Here is a 15,333-nt window from a genome sequence, read left to right on the forward strand (position 1 = left end):
CACTGAACATGGTCACACTGTCCATTGTCACACTGAACATGGCCACACTGAACATTGTCACACTGAACATGGTCACACTGTCCATTGTCACACTGAACATGGTCACACTGAACATGGTCACACAGAACATTGTCACACTGAACATGGTCACACTGAACATGGTCACACAGAACATTGTCACACTGAACATGGCTACACTGAACATGGTCACACTGAACATTGTCACACTGACCATTGTCACTCTTACCATTGCCACACTGACACTGTTATCACACTGACCATTGCCACACTGACACTGTTATCACACTGAACATGGTCACACTGAACATGGTCACACTGTCCATTGTCACACTGAACATGGTCACACTGTCCATTGTCACACTGAACATTGTAACACTGTCCATTGTCACACTGAACATGGTCACACTGAACATGGTCACACTGTCCATTGTCACACTGAACATGGTCACAATGAACATGGTCACACTGAACATGGTCACACTGTCCATTGTCACACTGAACATGGTCACACTGAACATGGTCACACTGAACATGGTCACACTGTCCATTGTCACACTGAACATGGTCACACTGTCCATTGTCACACTGAACATTGTCACACTGAACATTGTCACACTGAACATGGTCACACTGAACATTGTCACACTGTCCATTGTCACACTGAACATGGTCACACTGTCCATTGTCACACTGAACATGGTCACACTGTCCATTGTCACACTGAACATGGTCACACTGAACATGGTCACACTGAACGTTGTCACACTGAACATGGTCACACTGAACATTGTCACACTGAACATTGTCACACTGAACATGGTCACACTGTCCATTGTCACACTGAACATGGTCACACTGAACATGGTCACACTGAACATTGTAACACTGTCAGTTGTCACACTGAACATTGTCACACTGTACATTGTCACACTGACCATTGTTACTCTTACCATTGCCACACTGACACTGTTATCACACTGACCATTGTCACACTGACCATTGTCACACTGACCATTGTCACACTTACCATTGCCACACTGACACTGTTATCACACTGACCATTGTCACACTGTCCTTTGTAACACTGTCCATTGTCACATTGAACATGCTCACACTGAACATGGTCTGTTGTCACACTGACACTATCTATTGTAACACTGAATGTTGTCACAGTGACACTGTCTATTCTCACATTGCCACATTGACCCTCACCATTGTCACCCTCCTCTAATATCTTGCATCTATCTGTTCCATCCTCTGACCTAACACCTGATGTTTAGGGGATGTGCAGGTGATCCTGCCTTTGAGATGTTAGATCTCCCTGGAACTACCAAATCTACAAATGTGTTCTTCCACTTTACAGGAGAACTTGAATAAGCTGATGTCGAACCTCCGATCAACACAGCCCCACTTTGTCCGCTGTTTAATCCCCAATGAGACTAAGACCCCAGGTACAGTTAAAATGAATCAGGAGTGGAATCTTTCACTGGGTGAGAGGACTGTCCACATTTGCAGATCTCTTGCTGCACAAGGGACTTGAAATAATTCGTCACACTGCGTGTTTACTGCCTCTCTTGACCTCCATTTCAGGCATCTCTCCCCCATTCTCTGCACCATTTTCCTCTCCTAACACTTAGAATCTGGGATTCCTTGTAGGAACGTTTTGGACATTAGTGAGTAAAGGACGTAGCAATGGGCAGCCATTCAGTGTCAGACCTGACTCGGTACTGGTAGCACTTTTGTCACTCAAGCAGAAGGTTGTGGGTTCAAGCCCCACTCCCGAAACCTGAGCACAATATCTCAGCTGGCACTCCGGTGCTGCGAGGCTGAAGGTGCCTGTCCCTCAGGTGAGACATTAAACTGAGGCCTTCTGGGAACATAGGACCATGGGTGCAGGAGTAGGCCATTCGGCCCCTCAAGCCTGCCCCACCATTCAACTAGAACATTAGTTAACATCAACTAATGGTCATGGCTGATCTTCCACCTCAATGCCATCTTCCCACATTATCCCCGTATCCCTTGATGTCATTGGTATCTAGAAACCTATAACTGTCTGCTTTGAACATACTCAGTGACTGAGCCTCCATAGCTCGCTGGGGTAGAGAATTCCAAAGACCCCTCCACCCTCTGAGTGAAGAAATTCCTGCTTATCTCAGTCCTAAGTGGCCTGTCCCGTATTCTGAGACTGTGTCCCCTGGTTCTAGACCCTCCCCCACTGCAGCACGGGGGAACATCCTTCCTGCATCTACCCTTTCTCTGCTCTCTCAGCTGAACATTAAAGAGGCCATGGTAATATATTGAAAAAGAGCAGGGAGTTCTCCTGGTGTCCTGGCCAGTATTTATCCCAACAGTCATTTATCTGAGCGTTGTTTATGGGGTCTTGCTGTGTCCAAATCAGCTGTCACATTTCCCTACAACAATGACTACACTTTGATAAGTGTATTGGTTGTGATATCCTGAGCCATTGAAAGGTGCTATAGAAATGCAAACGTATTTATTTCCTTTCTGTTCTCCTTCCCCTTCTTCCTTCCCTCCGTCCTTTCTTCTGACTCTTCCCTTCCCTCCATCCCAACATTTCCTGCATGAAGATCAGCCCTGAGAGGGCTCTCAGTCCCAGTGTAACTATCTCCTATTAAGGTGGCAGTAATTTTGGGGGGTAGAGAGGGTTGTGTGTGGAGACAAGTCTTGGAGATTGTTTCACCTTGAGCAATGGCCAAGCTTTCATTGAGCTGTGTTTATTTTGAAGGTGTGATGGATCCTCACCTTGTTCTCCAACAGCTGAGGTGTAACGGTGTTCTGGAGGGAATCCGAATTTGCCGAATAGGTTTTCCCAACCGTATATTCTACGGTGACTTCAAGCAGAGGTAAAAGGTCGCGTTTCGTTAAAATTATCCTAAAAATTTCCGCTCCCTTTCCTGTTGGCGACATGAGCCCTCCCACAGGGTCATCCGTAGACATCGCTGCCTGATAAAGGGGTGGAAACTGGTGGTCATCCTGCCCTTGTTCAAGTGGAAACACTTGAAACCTAGGAAAAGTGAGGTGAGCCTTGGGCCTCAAGTCTATTCTAACATCATGGCTGATCTGGATCATAAATCCATTTATCTTCCTTGGTTTGGTAACTCTTAATAGCCTCGCCTAACAAAAATCTCAGTTGTGAAATTTTCAATTGAGCCCCCAGCCTTAGCAGCTTTTTGGTGGAGAGAGTTCCAGATTTCCACGACCCGTTGTGTAAGGAAGTGCTTTCTAACCTCACCCCTGAACAACCTGGCTCCAAGAAGGTTATGCCCCTTGTTCCTGACTCAACCCCACCCCCACCCCCAGCCTGTGCCCCGAGCAACTTCTTTAAACACCTCCAACTAGATCACCCTTTAACCTCCTATACTCAAGGGAATACTATTCTTCACTTCTGTAGATAGCTGGAGGGAGCAGCATTATATAGTTTACTGAGGATATAAAACTTGACAATGTAGTAGATGGTGAAGACAGTTATAGGCTCCAGAATGACTTAGTCAGGATGACAATGAGCAGAAAAATGGCAGATAGATTTCAATGCAGAACAGACGGACATATGAACACACGAATTCGGGGCAAGAGTAGACCATTCGGCCCCTCGAGCCTGCTCCGCCACTTGCTAAGATCATGGGTGTGGCCTCAACACTCACTTTCCCGCCTACCTTTGAGTCCCTTGTTCATCAAGAATCTATGTATCTCTACCTTAAAAATAGTCAAAGACCCAGCCTCCACTGCTCTCTAGGGTAGAGAATTGCACAACCCTCTGAGAGATAAATTTTCTCCCTATCTCTGTCTTAAATGGGAGGCCTCCTATTTTTAAACTGTGTCCCCTAGTTCCAATCCTTCCCACACAGTCTGTTTACTATTGATGCTCACTGTGCTTGATTAGTTAAGACTGGGTGTGGACTCAAAGAAAAGTAAACAAATGGTATAAGTTGCTGGAAGCAAAGAGCTTAAAACACTGTGAATAAAACCTGTTACATAGAAACTAGTGTCATCTCTGCATAGCTCCAAGATAGAAAATATACAACACAGAGGAGGTTTACCTGGGATGTTATCAGGGATGATGGAATTTAGTTATGAGGAGAGGTTGGAAAAGTTGGGATTGTTCTCCTTGTAACATTGAAGGTTAAGAGGTGACCTAGCGGGAGGTCTTCAAGGTGTTGAGGAATTTTATAGAGTAAATGGAGAGAAAAATAACCAGGCATTGCAGACTTAAAATCATTGGCAAAAGACCTAGGGGAGAAATGTGGAGAATTTCTTTTTAGAGAGCCGTCACGATCTGGAATGTTCTACCTAAAAAGGTGTTGGTAGCTGATTCAATAAATTGTCTTAAAAGGGAGTTGGATAAACATTTGAGGATGAGGAAGTTACAGGGTTACAGACCCTGAGATGTAAGACAAAGCACAACGACAATGAGCCAGCAGAGGTATGATGGGCCGAATGGCCTCCTTCTGTGCTGTAAGTCTCTATCATTCTATGTTTCTAATCCCAGCCTAGTCTATGGAACCCATTTAATTTAACCCTTTTAGCCCTAGTACCAGGTGAATCTGTGCTGCACTCTCTCCAAGGCCTCCTGAGGGGCAGTTGCCAGAACTGGTCACATTAATCAGGATGGGGTCCAACCAGAGCTCCATACAAATCTTTCTATTCCAGCCCCTTGGGATGAAAACCACCATTCTGGTAGCTAATTAGTTCAATGTTTTTGTACCCATCCACTAACAAAACAAACCTATTCCACAGGTCAGAATCCTGAGCCCTAAAAGTGTTGTCACTGGATGAGAAACCCAGACTTCACTCATTCATTCAAAGTCCAATATCAGCCATTGATGTTCTCCGTGCCAACACTGGAAGTCACTAAGCTCACTCTTTACCTGAAATTGAGAAAATCTTAAAGAAAGTTTACCTCCATAGAGCGTTCTAGAAAACCTGCATATAGATAATTACAGAGCAGTGTTGCTAAAGGACTGGGCCTTCCTCCTGTGCGAGCAGTACAAGCTTCCCAAGAGAGGATCTTCCCTCTCAATTTGTTGTGGGGATGTTGAGGACATTGGCAAGGCTTCCCTTGAGAAGGTGGTGAGGGTCACTTCAGGGGGGGATTAAGAGAGGTCTACACAGTGTTAGACTGGAGTCACATGTAGGCCAGAGGAAGTAGCGATGCCTCTTCTCTGAAGGACATTAGTGAACGACTTGAGGCGTTACGACAATCCAGTAGCTTCTGTCACCCGTTCTTGTGATGTCAGCCGCCAAACTTGTCGTGGTTGGGTCTGAACTCTTGATCATTGGGTTACTAGTCCAGTGCCAAAAACCCCTGGTCTGCTGTATGCTAATACCCAAACGTTTATGAAACAGAAGACTCCTTTTACAAATATATGAATGTGATTTGTTACAGATACTGGATCTTGAACCCAAATGTCCTACCAAAGGATACGTACGTGGACAGCGTAACAGCAGCACAGGCACTCCTTGCGTCATTGGTCATCGATTGCAGTCAGTATCGCCTTGGGCACACGAAGGTGAGAAGAGGGCACGCTTCGGTCTAGCCGCGCCATTGGCGGTGGCGATCACAGCCATTACAGCCCGGGGCAAGGCCTTTAAACCAACCACACACAGAAAGGACAGGGAAAAGAGTTCCCATTGATCAAGGGAAGCTGGCATGGTATAACCTCGTGGTATTAGCTCCCTTTCATCTCCCCTCCCCACAAACCTCTGAGGAAGGGAAAATAAAACACAATCCAACTCTGAGCCTGACCTCTGACTCTTGGACATGCTCCAGAAGCCAATGGCGGCTGGTGACCCAACCCCCAAGTAACCATCTATCTTCTAATTCATTCATGGAATGTGGGTGTCACTGGCGAGGCCACCATTCGTTGCCCACCCCTAACTGCCCTTGAACTGAATGGCTTGCTCGGCCATTCCAGAGGGCAGTTAAGAGTCAACCACAGACCTCACCTGGAGTTTTGTGCACAATTTTGGCCCCCTTACCTAAGGAAGGATATACTTGCCACAGAGGGAGTGCAATGGAGGTTTACCAGATTAATCCCTGGGATGGTGGGATTGTTGGCAGAGGAGAGATTGAGGAGACTGGGTCTGTATTCCCTAATATTTCGAAGAATGAGGTGTGACCTCATTGAAAGTTTCAAAATTCTTACAGGGCATGACAGGGTGGATGTAGGTAAGATGTTTCTCCTGGCTGGTGAGTATAAAACCAGGGGACATAATCTCAGGATAAGGGGTAGGCCATTTAAGACTGAGATGAAGAGGAATTTCTTCCCTCAGAGGGTGGTGAATCTTACATACAAACACAGGAACATACGACCTAGGGCAGGAGTAGGCCACTCATCCCCTCGAGCCTGCTACACCCTGCAATAAGATCATGGCTGATCTGGTTGTAACCTCAACTCTACATTCCCACCTACCCCCGATAATCTTTCACTTCCTTGCTTATCAAGAATCTATCTACCTCAGCCTTAAAAATATTCCATTGCCTTTTGAGGAAAAGAGTTCCAAAGACTCACGACCCTCTGAGAGAAAACATTTTGCCTCATCTCTGCCTTAAGTGAGGGGCCCCTGATTTTTAAACAGTGACCCCCCTAGTTCTAGATTCTCCCACAAAAGGAAACATCCTCTCCACATCCATCCTGTCAAGACCCCTTAGGATCTTAAAGGTTTCAATCTTTGGAATTCTCTATCCCAGAGGTCTGTGGAAGCTCAATCATTGAACATGTTCATGACAGAAATCAATAGATTTCTGGAGACTAATGATGTCAAGGGATATGGACAAAGTGCAGGGAAGTGGCGTTGAGGTAGATGATCAGCCATGATCTAATTGAACTGTGGAGCAGGCTTGATAGGCTGAATGGCCTACTCCTGTTCCTGTGTTCCTATTAACGTGGGTATGGAGTCACACGTAGGCCAGACCGGGTAAGGATGGTAGATTTCCTTTTCCGAAAGTCATTAGTGAACCAGCTGGGCTTTTACAATAACCTAATAGTCTCATGGTCAACATTACTCATACCATCTTTCCCCATTCCAGATTTATTTATTAACATTATTTAAAATTCCCCATCTCATTAGCCCATGCCTCTGAATTACCAGTCCAGTAATGTAAGCACTAACTATCATTCCCTGTAAATAATTACATGTTTGCCACTCTCAGGAACTCATCTAGTTCCCACTTGAAGTTTTGTGTGAATATGCACACACTGCACCTGCAGAAAACTTATTCCAATGATTGACAATTCTCTGTGAAAAGTAGGAGTTCCTAACAAGGGCAGCAGACACATGGGAGCACCACCACCTGGAGGTTCCCCTCCAAGTCACTCACCATCCTGACTTGGAAATATATCGATAAAAACAAAAAGCTAAAAGCTACTGCGGATGCTGGAAATCCAAAACAAAAACAGAATTACCTGGAAAAACTCAGCAAGTCTGGCAGCATCGGCGGAGAAGAAATCAGTTAACATTTCGAGCCTTCATGGCCCTTCGGCAGAACTGAAGCATAGTTAGAAGAAGGGAGAAATATAAATTGGTTTAAGGTGGGTGGGGGGGTGGAAAGAGACACATTGAGGGTGTGATGATTGTGGAGATGAGCAGATAATCAAAAGATGTCAAAGACAAAAGGGTCAAAGAGGTATTGAAGGTGGTGGTCTTTGTCTGAGAAAAGTGCTAATTAAGAATGGAAGACAGGATATTCAAAGTACAGCTCTAGTGGGGGTGGGGTGGAAAGACTAAAGGTTTTAGTTTTAGATTTAAAACTAATGGAAATAGGTGGGGAAAGAAGAATCTATATAAATTATTGAAAAAAAAGCCGGGGGGGGGGGGGAAAGAAACGGGGTGGGGATGGGGGGAGGGGGAGTTTAAGATCTAAAGTTGTTGAATTCAATATTCAGCCCGGAAGGCTGTAAAGTGCCTAGTCGGAAGATGAGGTGCTGTTCCTCCAGTTTGCGTTGGGCTTCACTGGAACAATGCAGCAAGCCAAGGACAGACATGTGGGCAAGAGAACAGGGTGGAGTGTTAAAATGGCAAGCGACAGGGAGGTTTGGGTCTTTCTTGCGGACAGACCGCAGGTGTTCCGCAAAACGGTCGCCCAGTTTGCGTTTGGTCTCTCCAATGTAGAGGAGACCGCATTGGGAGCAACGAATGCAGTAGACTAAGTTAGGGGAAATGCAAGTGAAATGCTGCTTCACTTGAAAGGAGTGTTTGGGCCCTTGGACGGTGAGGAGAGAGGAAGTGAAGGGGCAGGTGTATATCGTTGATCCTTCACTGTCGCTGGGTCAAAATCCTGGAACTCCCTTCCTAACAGCACTGTGGGTGTACCTACACCACATGGACTGCAGCGGTTCAAGAAGGCAGCTCACCACCACCTTCTCAAGGGCAACTAGAGATGGGCAATAAATGCTGGCCCAGCCAGCGAAGCCCACATCCCATGAATGAATAAAAAAAAGAAAGATAGAGAGAAACTATTGCCCCTGATGGTGGGGTGGGGGTGTGGGCGGGAGTCCAAAACAAGGGGGCAGAACCTTAACATTACACTTAGGTTGTCCGGTGTGATTTAAGGAAGGGCTCCTTCACACGGGAGAGGAAATCTGGAATGTTCTCTCAACCCCTTCCACAAACAAAATGGGGATCAGTTGGAGCTGTCGAGATGAATAGATTGAGGGCGTTAAGAAATTGTTGTCTACATGGATTTCAGTAGGGCATTTGACAAGGTCCCACATGGCAGACTGGTCAGGGAAGTGAGGTCCCATTGGATACAGGGGAAGGTGACAGGTTGGATCTAAAATTGGCTCAGCGACAGGAAACAAGGGGTAATGGTCGATGGATGTTTTTGCAAATGAAAATGGTGTTCCACAGGGCTCAGTGTTGGGGCCCTTGCTGTTTGTTGTGTATATTAATGATTTGAACATAAATGTGTGGGGTATGATTGGGAAATTTGTAGATAACACAACAGTTGGCCGTGTAGCAGATAGAGGATTGCTGTCGACTCCAGAATGATATCAGTGGATTGGCTGAGTGGGAAGAAAAGTGGCAAATGGAGTTCAATCCAGAAAAGTGTGAGGTAATGTATTTGGGGAGGGCAAACAAAGCAAAAGAATACTCAATGAAAGGGAAGTTATTGAGAGAGCTTGAGGAAGTGAGAGACCTTGGAGTTTATGTCCACAGGTCCCTGAAGGTGGCAGGACAGGTGGACAAGGTGGTCAAGAAAGCGTATGGAATGCTTCCCTTTATTGGATGAGGTATTGAATATAAAAGCTGAGATGTAATAATGGAACTTTATAAAACGCTGGTTAGGCTACAGCTGGAATTTTCTGTAAAGTTCTGGTCACCACATGACAGGAAGGATATGATTGCAATGGAGAGAATGCAGAGGAGAATTACAAGAATGTTGCCAGGGCTTGAAAATTGCAGCTATGAGGAGAGATTGGATAGGATAGGGTTGTTTTCCTTAGAACAGAGGAGGCTGAGGAGTGACCTAATTGAGATGTACAAAATTATGAGGGACCTGGACAGGAAAGACTTGTTTTCCCCTAGCTGAGGGGGTCAATTACCAGGGGCATAGATTTAAGGTGATTGGTAGAAGGATTAGAGGGGACATGAGGAAAAACTTTTTCACCCAGAGGGTGGTGGGTGTCTGGAATTTGCTGCCTAAATTGGTGGTTGAGGCTGAAACGTTCAACTCATTTAAAAGGTATTTGGATCTGCATCTGAAGCGCTGTAACCTGCAGGGACCAGGTGCTGAAAAGTGGGATTAAAATGAGCCGCTAGTTTCTTTTTCATCTTTTTCTGGCCAGTGCACTCATGATGGGCTGAATGGCCTCTTTCTGCACTGTAACTTTTCTATGGTTCTATGGTTTATCTCAGCCTAGCAGTATAACCTTCTATCCCTCGCTCCCTTATGGATGTTGGACTGTTATGTTAGTGAGCGCGTATTGCTCCTGAATAGTGTATACATGTAATGTCACTGGACCAGCAATCCAGAGGACCTCTGGGGACACGTGTTCAAATCCCACCATGGCAGCTGGTGGAATTTATACTCAATTCATAAACCTGGAATTAAATAGTTAGTCTAATGATGACCATGAAGCCATTGTCAATTGTCATAAACGGACACCTGCTTCACTAATGCCCTTTAGAGAGGGAAATCTGCCATCCTTACCCGGTCTGGCCTACACGTGACTCCAGACCCATAGCAATGTGGTTGACTCTTACCTGCCCTCTGCAATGGCCTCGCAAGCTACTCAGTTGTATCAAACCGCTAGAAAATCTAAAAGGAACGTAAAATCCTGGAACTCCCTCCCTAACATCACGGTAGGTGTACCTACACCGCATGGACTGCAGCGACTCAAGAAGGCAGCTCACCACCACCTTCTCCAGGGCAACTAGGGACGGGCAATAAATGCTGGCCCAGCCATTCATTCATCCCGTGAATGAATTTTAAAAAATGACATGAAATGTGAAGCAGCTTTTGGAATATATCAGTCAATATTCCCCACTTATTGACTTATACTTTCCTTCCCTTTTAAACGTCCAGTTCAATTCCCTGAATGGATATAGGAGGGAAATCACAGACCTGCATGCAGCCAGGTCAGGAGCAACTCTGGGAGAGGCTTAAGAGGATGTGGGAGAATAGCTCGGCCAAATCTAGAGAGAGAGAGAGGAGAAGATAAACTAACCACAGAACAGGTTAAACCTTTGTAACTGAAAGTAATTCCCTGTCTGATAGGTGTTCTTCAGAGCTGGCCTGTTGGGTCTCCTGGAAGAAATGAGAGACAAAAGATTGGCTAAGGTCCTGACACTGATGCAAGCCAAATGCCGTGGCACCTTGGCGCGCTTTGAATTTAAGAAGTTGGTTAACATAAGGTAAGAAAAGAGAGCGGCAGTGATCTGGTAAACGGGACCTATGGGATGTGGGCTGCCCCATGAGATCCAATAGGAGATGTGGGATCGTGAAAGGGTTTTGGTGTCCTGGTTTCAATGGCCAGCGTGAGCTCACAGCGGGATCACCCCGATGGTGTCCGCCATGGCGGGAAGGCCAATCCCGCTGGAGGCCGGCGTGAACCCGATTCGCATCCCGGTAACGGGATGCAAAGGAAGGCCCGGACGGAATCGTACCCCCCCTCCACCAACCCCCCCGTGCCCGATTTACCGTTACACCGGCGGGAATACACGCCGACCCAGAACACGTCTGGACGAGTCTGACGTGCGGAAGTTAGGACTTACCGTTAGGGCCTTGCTCTGATTGCGGGCATCCGAGGAGATGGTGGTGCTGGAGGTTTACCGCTACCGCACCCTGGAGGAACACACGCATCACACGCTGGCCAGATTCTCATGGACACGGCTCCGCCGCAAAGCAGCTCTCCGGCGGTGGGAGGTCCCCATGGATGCTTCGGGTCCACTTCGGAACATCACGGTCTTGGCCATGGGCTGCTGTGGATGATCGGCGAGGGGGGGGGCGGGGGGGGGGGGGGGGGGGGGGGGGCGGGGGGGTGGTGGGGAGAGAAGGGCCAGATGTGAGTGGGAGAGGAAGGTCTTGGCGTGACTGGGAAGGGAAGGAGTACCGAGGGGGGGAGGTGGTGGGGGGGTGTGGGTGAGGTTGGGCGGGGGGGGTGAGAAACGAAGGTGTCGGTGAGGGGGTGAGGTTGGGGGGAAAGGGAGCATGGGGGAGGAGGGTGTAACTGGGGGGAGTGCAGCAAGTGGGGAGGTAGCTGTTAGGGGGGAGGAGGAAAGTACAAGGGAGTTTGGAGGGAGGAAGGAGCTTGGAGGGTGGAAGGTGTCTTGGGGGAGGAGGGAGTTTGGAGGGTGGAAGGTGTCTGGGGGAGAAAAGAGTAAAGGTGGAGAAGGGTGTAAGGGGCGAGGTGGGGATGTCCAGATGAACATGCAAGGGAGGGGTCTCGATGACTGTCTCCTGGGGACATAGCCACATGGCTTGGTTATTATAAGGACTACATTATCACATGATCAATGGCCATCTGAAGTGGCCAGGGTGGGTGTGGTAGGAGGGAATATTGAATATGAGAGAGGGCAGAGTAGCTGGTAGGATGGGAGGATGAGGGTGAGTCCGTAACAGTAGAAGGGAAGGCAAGGGCCATTGGTGGGGACTCAGAGGCAGACATGGACCCTGGGGGTGGGAAGGAGGAGGTCAGGGAGGTCAATGTGAATGGGGGTGGGGTTCTCAGGAAGGTAGGGAATGGGCACACTCACCTGGACAGCCTGGAAAGGCAAGGGTTTGGGCTGGTAGTTGACGGTGGGGAGGTGGAAGGTGATGCCAGGGGGGTCAACAGTGATGAGGGAAAGGTCATGGGCGACTGGGGGAGGGGAAAGGGCAGGGGAGCTGAGCAGAAACTTCACTACTACCATGGATGTTGAAATCGAAAGTGAACGGAGCCTTGTGTTGGATGGACACAGGTGCTGCATGGGAGTGCGGTCAGTGGGTGGGTAGAGATGCATGTCAGCTGAACAACTGAAAGAGAACCCCAGCGGGCAGCATTGAAAATGCTTGAAGCATTGAAATGAGTGTGATAAGGGAAGGCTCCCCATGCATGGGAGAATGCTTGCAAGAGGCTCAGAAAGGTCCTGCCACACACACACTTCTCCCTCCAGAATCATTCATGGTTCGGCTGTGTGCAGCTGAACTGCTAGTGAGTGTGGGGATGCAGGGGGAGGACTTACAAAGCCCGTAAATGAACCTGAAAGACACCATTACACATTATTCAGTGAAAGTGAATACATTTTCAATTTATAGCGTGACAAATGTGTCCACCTGTGCAATCACTTGTGATCAGAAATGATCAATTTTTCGAGCCCTACCACTTCTTCAAGGTGCTTGTTATGACCGATGCAGTTGGTAAAGCGGAAGTTATTTAAAAATCCCAGAGGGAAGCTTTAAACAATTGTCATAACCAATAATTTTAAGTGTTATGTTTGAGATGCGACTCTAAATTCAGGAATCAGACCACCAGTTCTCGAGGTTTTACATTAAACTAATTGAAACATTTTATTAATTTACACAGGTTAAAATATATATACACATGGCTACAAATTACTATCGTCATAACTTTTAACAAATTCCCAAACTAATCTCCATTAAGGCAACAGCAACTCATACACTTAACCAAACACCAGGCAAAGCATTTTCAACTTATGAATTCAAAGTGAGGTTCTTTTCACTTTGGTTCCTATGAATATATTCAGTTGGAGGCTTATAGCTGCCTTTCAATCTCACATTGCCTCTGCTATGCAAATTGCTGAAGTTATACCTACCACTGCCCATTGAATGTAAATTCTCATTGTATCACCAGCCTCTTCTAACAATAAAACCCCTTTCATAGTACCAATTTTATTAGTAACATAAACATATTGCTTGGCAGCCGCTAGATAGATGTCAGTTTTCACCCCACTTCTTGAATGCTCTATTCAAAAAATGCAAATGCACGATATCTCTCTTACATATGGAAACTAGTACACATCAAAGCAACCAGACTAGCTAGCTCTAATCCAATTAAGACATGCCCACAGACTCAACCTCTATTTTAAAAGAAAAATATTTTCCAAAATATTATATAGGTTCAATGCAGTGCTACCTGACATCCACAGCAGGGGTGGAGACACCCTGTGCAAGGTTGGCCCTGTTATCTCTGATGACTTTGACATGCATCCTCTGGAGAGCTGAGACCTGGAGGGCCCCAGCTTGCTTTGGCTGCCCTCCTGTGGGCCAGCTGCTCCCTCTGTGGTGACAGAGGATGAGGTTGAGGGGCTCACAGGCAAAGGGGACTTGGAGGGAGAGGACAGCCTGTGAGATGGGGGGGGAGGGTGGGGGGTGTAGGGCAGGTGGCGGGGGGAGGGCAGGCGGCGGGGGTAGGGCGGGCGGGGGGAGGAGGGCGGAGGAGGGAGGGCGGGGGGAGGAGGGCGGGAGAAGGGCGGGGGGAGGAGGAAAGCAGGGGGAGGGCGGGGGCAGGAGGGCAGGGGAGGAGGGCGGGGGGAGAAGGGCGGGGGAGGAGGAGAGCGGGGGGGAGGGCGGGGGCAGGAGGGCGGGGGGAGGAGGCCGGGCGGGGTGAGGAGGGCGGGGGAGGAGCAGGAGGGCGGGGGAGGAGGGCAGGGGAGGAGGACAGGGGGAAGGAGGGCGGGGGGGAGGACAGGGGGGAGGAGGGCGGGGGGAAGGAGGGAGGGCGGGATGAGGAGGGAGGGCGGGGGGAGGAGGGTGGGGGGAGGAAGGAGGGCGGGATGAGGAGGGAGGGCGGGGGGAGGAGGGTGGGGGGAGGAGGGAGGGTGGGACAAGGAGGGAGGGCGGGATGAGGAGGGTGGGGGAGGAGCAGGAGGGCGGGGGAGGAGGGCAGGGGGGGAGGAGGGAGGGCTGGGGGAGGAGGGAGGGTGGGACGAGGAGGGAGGGCGGGATGAGGAGGGTGGGGGCGGTGGGCGGGATGAGGAGGGTGGGGGCGGTGGGCGGGGGTAGGAGGGCTTCACTCTCCCTGAGGCATTGAGCTGCCTTAAGGAGATGAGACGCTGTTTAAATAAAGAATAAAGGAAATAGAATTGTCATAAACCCCCCCCCCGGTGACTCTGTCACATGAGCTGGGACATGTTTTTAATTCAAATATAGAATTCTGATTTGATGTTTATTAGTTTTAGGAAACCTCATCCCGCCCGCTAGGTTGGACGGACAGCGTCAGTTTGAAATTCATCAACTTCTTAATGGCCTTAATCGGCCTTTTAATTGTCGGTGGGCGCGGAGCTGACTCTGGCCCCTGCCCGTCGAATGAATCATGGTGAGACTGCACAGTGACATCGGGACACTCGCCCAATGTCAACGTGCGTCATTTTATACTCGGCAGTGTTGGGCACACGCCCGCACGCCCAGTGTAATATTCTGCCCAGAACGTTTGTGACAGGAGAAAAAATGGTAAATGTTTACTCCCTGGAATATTTCCCATCACAGACCTTTACATCAAATTGCATTACTCAGTCCATTCTATCATGTTCCCCTGAAGTCCGATACAGTCTCACTTTGTCAAATCCGCCTATTTTGTTAGGATGTAGGAACTGGAGTAGGCCATTCAACCCCTCGAGCATGTTTTCCCAAACAATCAGATCATGACTGGCCTGTACCTCAGCTCCATATCCTTAAATACCCTTCCCTAACTTCCCCAATATCCTTTAATATCCTTCCCTCAATTCCCCAATATCCTTTAATACCCTTCCCTAACTTCCCCAATATCCTTTAATATCCTTCCCTAAATTCCCCAATATCCTTTAATACCCTTCCCTAACTTCCCCAATATCCTTTAATATCCTTCCCTAAAT

The 15,333-nt window shown here is 48.1% G+C and overlaps 1 protein-coding gene across 1 annotated transcript in view; it reads left to right on the forward strand.

Moving 5' to 3' along the window:
- Positions 1–15,333, forward strand: part of LOC144675602 (myosin-7-like) — a 148,618-nt gene that overhangs the window by 63,843 nt on the left and 69,442 nt on the right. Inside the window, exons 16-19 of the mRNA XM_078536252.1 lie at positions 1,385–1,472; positions 2,768–2,885; positions 5,426–5,549; positions 10,760–10,896. Of these exons, the coding sequence (XP_078392378.1) occupies positions 1,385–1,472; positions 2,768–2,885; positions 5,426–5,549; positions 10,760–10,896 (467 nt within the window). The remainder of the gene's footprint in view (positions 1–1,384; positions 1,473–2,767; positions 2,886–5,425; positions 5,550–10,759; positions 10,897–15,333) is intronic.

The sequence above is a fragment of the Cetorhinus maximus genome, chromosome 3, assembly GCF_964194155.1.
Source record: "Cetorhinus maximus chromosome 3, sCetMax3.hap1.1, whole genome shotgun sequence".
Taxonomy (NCBI): domain Eukaryota; kingdom Metazoa; phylum Chordata; class Chondrichthyes; order Lamniformes; family Cetorhinidae; genus Cetorhinus; species Cetorhinus maximus.